Here is a 10,264-nt window from a genome sequence, read left to right on the forward strand (position 1 = left end):
CTCTCCCTCGCTCATGTTCTCTCTGGTTCTTTCAAAATAAATAAATGAAAACTGAAAAAAAATTTCAAGTGGATCAAAGATCTAAATGTAAGAGCCAAAACTATAAGCTCTCAGAAGAAAATACAGGCAAAATTTTGGTGATCCTGGACTATGCAATCATTTCTTAGACATGATATCAAAAGCACAGCAACCAAAGAAAAAAATAAACTGCACTTTATCAATATTAAGAACTTTTGTCAGAGACCACAAAGTTTTCCACCAATGAAAATGAAAAGACAAGCCACAGAATGGAAAACTATATTTGCAAGTCATATATCTGATAAGGACACAGTATTGAGAATATATAAAAAATAACTTACAACTCAACAATAAAAAGGCAAATACCAATTTTAAAATGGGCAAGGGATTTCCACATAATGGAATATTACTCAGCCATAAAAAAAGAATGATATCTTGCCATTTGCAACAACACGGATGGATCTAGAGGGTATAATGCTAAATAAAATAAGTCAGTCAGAGAAAAGCAAATACCGTATGATTTCTCTCATATGTAGAATTTAAGAAATAAAACAAATGAACAAAGAAAAAAGAGACAAACCAAAACACAGACTCTTAACTATAGAGAACAAACTGATAGTTACCACCGGGAAGGTGGATGGGGATGGGTGAAATAGTTGAAGGGGATTAAGAGTACACTCATCATGATGAGCACTGAGTAATGTATAGAATTGTTGAATCACTCTATTGTACACCTGAAATTAATATAACAATGTATGTTAACAATACTGGAATTAATTTTTTCTTATTTTTTTCTAAATGTTTATTTATTTTTGAGAGAGAGAGACAGAATGTGAGCAGGGGAGGGGCAGAGAGAAAGGAAGACACAGAATCTGAAGTAGGCTCCAGGTTCTGTGCTGTCAGCACAGAGTCCAATGTGGGGCTTGAACGCACGAACTGTGAGATTATGACCTGAGCTGAACTCAGACACTTAACCAACTGAGCCACCCAGGCACCCCTGGAATTAAATTTTAAAAAAGCATAAAATAATTTAAAATAAATAAAAAATAAATGAACCAACTAAGACAGTTAAGAAAGGGAAATTAAAAAGAAATTTCATTTATGAAAATAAATGAAAAACTTTAAATTAAAAATATGGACAAATATAAACTAATCATGAATATGTAACATAAAATACTATGAGTAAAGTTTATCTTAGAAATGTGTGGAAGGCTTAACATTAGGAAAATCTATTCATATAATTCCAACATTAGCAGATTAAAGGAGAAAAATGGCGAGTATCTCAATGGGTAGTACTTTGATTTTTTATTATTATTTTTTATTTCAGAGAAAGAACGTGCATGCGAGTAGTGGGGGAAGGGCAGAGGAAGACAGAGAGAATCTTAAGCAGGCTCCACGCTCTGCATGGAGTCCTATGCAGGGCTTGATCCCATGACCCTGGGATCATGACCTGAGCCGAAATCAAGAGTTGCTGCCTCCACGGACTAAGCTACCCAGGTGCCCCAATAGTATTTTTAAATTAATGTTTTATTATGGACATCTCCAAACAAGCACAAAAGAAAGAATAATATCATAAATATGTACTCATCACCTGAATTCAACAATGATAAATTATCACTCTATGACCAATCTTTTTCATCCATACTCCTTTTTTCTGACCCTTACCCAGCTGAATTATTTTAAAGCAAATTCTAAATGTTAGTCATTCCATCCATAAATAATTCAAAATACATCCCTTGGGATAGGTCCATATTTGTAACATAATCAGAATTACATGATTGCATCTAAAATATGTAGCAGTATTATTTGTTTATTAAAGAATACCTTGATAATACTGATTCTTTGAGATTTGGCAAATATACATTATAGTCTAATATTTAGTAATTTTTTATTATCTGCATGTGCTTGAGAAGAAATATCCTCTTATTTTTTGTGCAGAGTTCTATATATGTCTATTAAATCAACTCTGTGTGGGTCTTTTGTATGATAAATAACATTTCGTCTCCTTGTCCTGTCAGTAATTGATAGAGATATATTGAAATATCACTATAAGTGAATTTTTCAATTTCTATCATTCCATCAATTTTTGCTTTATGTATTTAATATTAAATACATGGAAGTTAAGAATCATTCCATCATACTGGAATTAAGTAAACTTTTATTATTGATTAAAGACTTTCTTTATCCCTAAAAATATTTCTTGCCTTAAAGTATTTTTTTCCATTATTAACATACATTCATAAGGTTTTTTTTTTTTAGTTAGGATTTCCCTGCACATATTTTTCCATCTTTTACTTTCAAACTTCATTGACTCCTATGTTTAAGATGGTCTCTTTGAAAAAGATGTGACTAGATTCAGGCTTTGTATCAATCTTACAATCTCTACTTTTTAATGAGTGAGTTAGTTCTATTTACATTTTTTATAATTTTTCAGAATTAAGACTTGATTCCACCATCTTAACGTATTCTTCTTTTTTTTTTTAATATTTTTTTTAAGTTTTTTATTTTTGAGAGAGAGACACACATAATCTGAAGCAGGCTCCAGGCTCTGAGCTGTCAACACAGAGCCCGATGCGGGGATTGAACTCATGACCTGTGGGATCATGACCTGAGCCGAAGTTGGACTGCTTAACCAACTGAGCCACCCAGGATCCCCTTAAAGTATTCTTTATATTTGTTTTCTCCTTTTCCCCCTTTTGCATGTGGGGAAGTGATTCAATTTGTGTCTTCTTTTTTGTTATTTTTTTTCTTTTGTTTTTTCTTATCCTATTTCCCCCTCTATTGGTTTGGAAGTTACATGCTCCTTCTAAAAATAATCCTTTAGTATTTATCTTTGAAGATTTACCATGCATACCTAAAATCTAAAGTTAATCTATGGCTTAACCACCTTTCTGAAAAATTTTCAAACTTTAAAATACTGTAACTTAAATTGAACTTTACTGGCTTCCATGCTATCATCAGCTGTTTTACATCATGACTTTAAAAGGAAAAAACATCGCTGGGGCAAGCTGGGTGGCTTAGTAGGCTGAACATCTGACTTTGGCTCAGGTTATGATCTCACAGTTTGTGAGTTCGAGCCCGGCATCAGGCTTCTCTGCTGTCAGCACAGAGCTCGCTTTGGATTCTCCCTCACACTTTTCCTTTCTCTCAAAAATAAACATCTTTTTTAAAAAGGAAAAGAAATTATTAATTATTAATATTGGCTTTTACTGCTGATATTTATTTAGATTATCCCTGTGTTACCAATTCCTTTGCTCACTATCCCTTCTTGCATCTCAGACCTTTCTTCTGAGATTATTTTACTCCTTCCTGAGGTACATCCCTTAGAATTGAAGTTTTGTTGGGGATACACTTCTGTAGCTTTAGTTTCAACTTCATCCTTAAAGATAGTTTACTTACAATTCTAGGTTCATAGCTATCTTCTATCAGCACTTTGAAGGTATTTTCCAGTATATCATGCTTCCATTGCTGATTTTAAGGGGTCTGCCTAGGTGTTTTTGCCATTCCTTTGTCAATAGCCTCTTTTATTTTCTGACTGCTTTTAAAACCTTCTCTTTGACTTGGCAGTATTTCTAAAACTTGGTTGTTTATACAAATAACCTGTGCAGGCATCCATTTGGAAGTAAAGGATTATGAACAGGTAAGTACAGTTCATTCCCTCTCTCTTTTTTATGACCCCTGAATCAGTGTTGATTACAAACATACTCCTGGTGGGGCACCTGGGTGGCTGAGTTGGTTGAGCGTCTGACTTTGGCTCAGGTCATGATCTGAGGGTTCGTGGGTTCAAGCCCGGCATCAGGCTCTGTGCTGACAGCTCAGAGCAGGAGTCCGCTTAAGACTCTGTGTTTCCCTCTCTCTGCCTCTCTCCCGCTCATGATCTATCTCTCTCTCTCTCAAAAATAAACATTAAAAAAATATCATTTAAAAAACAAACAAACAAACATACTACTGGTAAACATCCCAGTGCAATTTACTAGAATATAAATGAGAGTCTTTTAGGGGCTGCTATGAACTTACTCTGCTGTGTTTTGTTAGAATTGGGGAGTTTTTTTTTGTAATGAAGCCTGAAATTAAAGAATTTAGGATTCAGCTGGCTAAAGAATGGAAATTAGTCGTGCAGCCCATCTAGCTAAGTATCCAGAGAGATGTAAGAATTAAAAGAATCCCAAACTAAATGGTAATGTTGTGCTAAGATTCTTGCCTTTACAGTCACATTACAAAAAAAAAAAAAAAAAAAAAAAAAAGACTAGAAGAACCCTAAGTCTAATAAAACTATCAACTAAAAATTCACAATAAACATGATAGTGAGCAGAGAAACTAGGAACTATGTATTCAGCACTCAGTAAATGATTAAATAATTAAACATCTATACTACAGAACACTCCAGTCATTAAAGAAAAAATGAAGTAGAACCTCACATAATGGTGTGGAAATACATTTAACATAGACTGTTCAAGCGACAAACAAATGAGTTACAGAATAACCATAAAATAAAATAAAATTTTATTTCCTTTAAATTTCATTTTCCCTTGATTTGAAAATCTAGCCATTTTGTCTTTTTTCGCTCTCATTCAACCCCTTATGGATTGGGTCATGACAGGTCACCTTGCCTGATAAGGATCGTAAATATCTCATCTTCCCCAGAACTCAAGGAAATAGACTCCATATTTCCTGTTCCTAAAGCATAAAGTTCTGCTTGAATGAATCATGGAGACTCTTCTAGGAGAAACGAATGAATAAAGAAGATAATGAGACTTTTGATGTGAAGGGATAAAGAGGATTTGTAAGGGAAGCCAGGAGATGCTGGAGAGTCAGGAGGAGGGGGACATGCGATGTCAAGGCCCCTGATGCAAGAAAGGAATTAAAAATGGGCAAGAGGCAAGAAGGAGCAGCTGCTAAGACACAGTTTAAGTGCCCAAGAGCCAAGCTAGTTCATGGCCTTCCCCACCCACTAGCCTGCTCTCCAGGTAAGTCTCCAGAAGGCTGACGGCCCCTAAATCCTGTTCCAGGTAAATTTTCACACTTCATGCAAGTGGCCACTTCTCTTTCTAGGCAGCAAGAACCCTTTCAGCCCCCAACCACACTTGAATACATTACCTTACAGCAACTTTAGAACAACTCAAGGCCAAATGGTGTCTTGGACACTTAGCAGGATGGTTGGGAGGTTCTCTAGCAACCATGCACCTGGGTGAGAAGGTGGGGTGGATGCCCCAATTGAGTACATTAGATTATCATGCACTGGGACAGTTGGGGGAGGGGCCACTTCTTTCTAAATGTTAAGCTGACGTTCTATCTAGCCATCCCCCCACCATTGCTTAAAGTCTATAATGCTTTAGAAAATTGTACAAAATGAGAAGAGAAAGCAACTTTATTTTGAACAAATCTATGATAGGATACAAAAAAAGAAAGTTTTGGATGGCAACATGTTGGGGGTATAGGGTAGAATTGCAAAGGATTTATATTTTCTGCCTGGTGCTTCCCTGTGGTTTCCAAATGTTCTGCAATGTCCATTTATTTCTTTAATAAATCAGAAAAAAATGTGTTTTCAAAGAATAAGTAGAAATCATTTTTTAACTTCTAAAGGGGAGAGACTCACATCACGATTTATGTAGGAATACTTATCCCAAAATATATGGATGAATATACCTTAGTAATATACAGTACAGTACAAAATGTGTTCCCCAGTGTTGTGTTGTCACCATCTGGAAATGTATTTAGTGCAGGAATTTAAAGAAAATAGAAGTCTATGGGGCACCTGGGTGGCTCATCGATTAAGAGTCCAACTCTTGATCTCAGCTCAGGTCTTGATTTCAGAGTCATTAGTTCAAGCCCCACATTGGACTCTGTACTGAGCATGAAGCCTACTTAAAAAATAAAATAAAATAAAATAAAATAAAATAAAATAAAATAAAATAAAATAAAATAAAACAAAAAACAAAACATGAAAATAGAAGTCTATAGAACAGGTGAATAGGATAAACAATGAATTGCTGGGTAGAAAACAATATTTTCAGGAGGGAAGGGTCTCAGTGGATTTAGAAATGAGGTTATAGGGGTGATGTCTTGGTATTTGTTTTGACCAAATTGTGATGAAACAGGAAAGAACACTTCAACAACTGCCTTTCATCCAAATATACCCTGTGAATTATCAGAGACCCTGCTGTTTATTAGAAATACTGCTTTCTAAGTATGTGTTCCAGGATAATGAGATCAACAGTGAACCTTCAAAGAGCTTTTGGAAGGACCTTTGCCTCTTTCCCCACCTTTTCCTCCAAGTCTCCAGAGTGCTGTAGTCCTTTACCTCACAGGGTAGGTTCCTACTTGAATGTTAGTTCAGCCTTTTCCTACTTCCCATCCCTCTGTGCCCTCACTGAGCCAAAAAACCCTGGACTATTAGAACTGTGGGTAGCTTTGGATAGGCTATCCTTCAGCCATGAGACAATTTTGGAAGAATCTATTTTCATCGGTAAAACAAGCGGATACAAGTTTTCAGCTATTCTGCACCAGCTCACAAGATGGCAGTGCTCTCTTTTGAATGACTCCCGAGTGCCTGAGTGGGAAGGATTTGAATTTGAATTAGGGCCAAATGACATTTATTTTTCTGGTTGGCTGAAGAGCCAAATTGCTATTTCCCTTTCAGATTATGTGTGTGTTTGGTGGTGGGGGGGGGGGGGGGGGGGGGGGGTGGCGCGCGGGGGCGGGTCCTGGGGGAAAGGGTGTTGTTTCAAAAAAGAACAAGAAAAGCTCAGGGCAGTGAATCACATTTTGCTCAGGAAAACCAACTCAAGAGTGGAAGGATGGAGAAGTGGCCACTAGCTTCACTAGCAATCTTCTGGCTGCAGCTGAGCTGTGAGTAGCATTATCACAAACGGCAGGGACAACCTGGAAAACCTGAGGACTGATTCTCAGAAAAGTGGCATTCATCTTGACTTATCTGCTGTTCCAGTGGAGACTAATTATGATCTCTGAGAAGACTTGATCTGACATCACTCTTTCTCTGACTGATTTATTTAATCCTTTTTTTTTTTTTCTGAACAGGGGTGAGCAGTGAAGACAAGGTGATACAGAGCCCCCCATCTCTGGTTGTCCAGGAGGAAGACAGTGCAACTCTCAACTGCAGTTACCAAGTGACCAACTTTCAAAGCCTACTTTGGTTTCAGCAGCAAGAGAACACTCCTACCTTTCTGTTTAGACAAATTTCAAATGGGATTCAGAAGTCAGGAAGGTTAAAAGGGACATTAGATAAGAAAGCACTTCTCAGCACCCTGCACATCACAGCCACCCAGCTCGGAGACTCAGCTACCTACTTGTGTGCAGTGGAGGCACAGTGTGTTCTAGTCAGCTGCAGCCCGTCCCCAAATACTACAGCTGAGTCTCCTGCGACTGTTAGATGGGGAACTTGCTAAATCAGGCACAACCCGAAAAGTAAACTGTAAGGAAAAGCAACCATCAGTTAAGACCCTTATGCCCATGTTGACAATTACTTGTGGCTTACTGAGTCCGATCCCTGCATTCACTACCTTGTCTGTGCTTTTTATGGACGTCTGCATAGCAAATATTTTTACAGGGTCACTCATACAATACCAACTCTATAACAACACCATCATGCCCTGGGGGAGAAAGAAAGCCCTTTTACCAGGATTGCACCAGCAACTTGTATGTGCACCAGAAATCAAGGACTGTACCTAACAGCATGATGGATGGAAAGTCTGGTTGATTTGGGTCAGCTATTTCCACCTAGAATAGGCACATTTATAGGTAGAGTTCTGCCTGCCACTTTTCTTTTTTTTAATTTTTATTTATTTTTGGGACAGAGAGAGACAGAGCATGAACGGGGGAGGGGCAGCGAGAGAGGGAGACACAGAATCAGAAACAGGCTCCAGGCTCCGAGCCATCAGCCCAGAGCCCGACGCGGGGCTCGAACTCACGGACCGCGAGATCGTGACCTGGCTGAAGTCGGACGCTTAACCGACTGCGCCACCCAGGCGCCCCTGCCTGCCACTTTTCTTGCTGGACTATTAGCAAAGAACAAAGGGTGGGAACCAGAAAACATCATTACTTGATTCAAACAAAAGCTTTTCTTCGTCACTTGCAGTGTTCTTACTTACTCCCTTCATCTTTGGGTGGTTGCTTAAGCTAGGTGCTTCATGAAAGTAGCTTTCTCAAGAACTTGCACATTAATTTGAAAACTTAGTGCCGGAAGCAGTCTCCCAAAAGAAGGAGGCTAGCTAAACTAAGTTAATGCCTAGCTAACATACACTTAGCTTAGCTCTATTACGGTATATTTTTTCAGTGAAATATATGAACTCATATATATTGTGTTTACAGAGTTAGCAATGGAGACTACTGTTTTTTGAGAGTAAACATGATAGGCCTTGTGCTTGGCAAATATTACCTCATTAAAATTTCAAAACAACTGTGATGGATCATTGTTCTTCTTCTCAGTTAACAGGTTAGGAAATGCAAATTCAGGAAGATTAAAGTTGCCTCCTCCCTTCTGAAAAATAACTGCTAGAATTTGAAATCAAGTCCATCTGACTCTGAAGGCCATGCTTTTTCCATTACATGCCCCATGTTAAATATCCCAGGAGAAAAATAATTACCAACAGTGTGACCACAGTTATATACCAAAAAAGTACATGAAACACTGGAATAAGATGTGCTTGCCATGTGAATAAAATAACATGTTCACAATAACACCATAATGTTTATCACTGTATCGGTAGTTTTTGAGTACGGGGCTTAACACTGTTTATTTTCTACTTTATAATACTCTTTATTTTTCAAACAACCCCACAGGAACTCAATACCGAGCATTATTTCACAAATAGAAAAAAATATACAATACCCTCTATTTTAAAATGCCAAAACCCAAGTAAGGCGAAACTGCATTCTGTGGTTATTATCTGACACTCATGTTTAGCTGGATTACAATGATTAACTATACATGACCAAGCGACACAGTATTAAAACAAGATTTTTGATTGCTAGCCCTTCAAATCACTGTGGACTAATGCTCCCTTAAGTGGGGAAGGTGTAAAAGTTACAAAAAGACCTACCTCTCCTGATAATTGATTTTAATGACTATTCCTGTACATGGGGTGTTTTAATGCCCTATTATCATAGGCGAGTGAAGACAGTAAAGGCAGCTTGAACTCATGAGTTTGTTAGGAAATGCATTGCAGTTGAGTGCAGTTTAGATTCCACTGTCCAGGAAATGAGACAGTGTGGGAAAAGGGCTAGTAATTATTCAAAGAAAAGGAAAAGAAATAGGATAAAAACGACTGTAATGTACCCGCTGGTTTTCAGCCTGCACATGCCTCTGCCCGTTTTCTCTTCTTCCCCCTTTTCTATCTACACCAAGAGCCAGAAACCAAGATGTGGAGATGGGAGGAGAATCCAGCTTTTCTTTATTTAAGATTATAAGATAGAAGTGGGAAATCCTGGGTAAGTCTCCCCAGTGTTTCTAAGGGAAATACTGTAAAGTAAAAACAATAGGAAGAAGATATATTTGTTTTGTTTTGTTTCATTTGAAGACCCAGGAAGAAAAGAGTCAAAGGAAGAAGAGTAAGTAATCGCTCTACAGGTGGCCATCGTTCACACATGAGGTATGTTCCCCGAAAGTGGTGTGTGAACTGGATTTTTTATCTTATCATCCCCCCTTTAGTCATCAAGATCTATAAAAGGCAAAAATTGAAAAATAAAAAAAAATTCACATCAACTCTAATTATTCACTGCAAAAACCATCCTACCCTTAGCTGTTTACAGTGTGCACATGCCCTCAAGCTCTCCCATACAAGGAGGCTTAGTCTCCAGTGCATTTAAGACAGTCAGATGGATAGAAGTGCCTACCTATGGCTTGATATAAAGGATCACAAAATTTCAGCAGTTATTAGATCCATATAGCATGTAAACGAAGTCTATTAAATTATTTTATCGGATTTCAATCTATTTAAAATATTTCATAATGTTAGACATTTCTTTCATGCGTAGTAGGGAGGGGTCTTATGAGACTTCCCCCACATGGCTGAATGCAATGATATACACTGGCACACAGGCTTTTACCCGGTCAAGGTCATTCTCATTCGTGGCTATAACTCACATGGGTAAAAGGTAAACGACCATGAGTTTTGACCCATGCATCACACTGCATTTTCCCTAAGGAGAAAATCTGCCAAGAGAGCAATGAGCACAAGAAGCATGAAATTTGAGGTGCTGCCTCCAAAATTTTAAAACATTTTTAATA

General features: G+C 37.7%; 1 gene segment (V, D, J or C); it reads left to right on the forward strand.

The window, feature by feature from the left end:
* The first annotated feature begins 6,715 nt into the window (after positions 1-6,715).
* On the forward strand, positions 6,716-7,762 carry LOC123583344. The segment is given in 2 exon segments: positions 6,716-6,867; positions 7,057-7,762. Coding segments are annotated over 2 exon segments (420 nt in total).
* The last annotated feature ends 2,502 nt before the right edge of the window (positions 7,763-10,264 follow it).

The sequence above is a fragment of the Leopardus geoffroyi genome, chromosome B3 (genome assembly GCF_018350155.1).
Source record: "Leopardus geoffroyi isolate Oge1 chromosome B3, O.geoffroyi_Oge1_pat1.0, whole genome shotgun sequence".
Classification (NCBI taxonomy): domain Eukaryota; kingdom Metazoa; phylum Chordata; class Mammalia; order Carnivora; family Felidae; genus Leopardus; species Leopardus geoffroyi.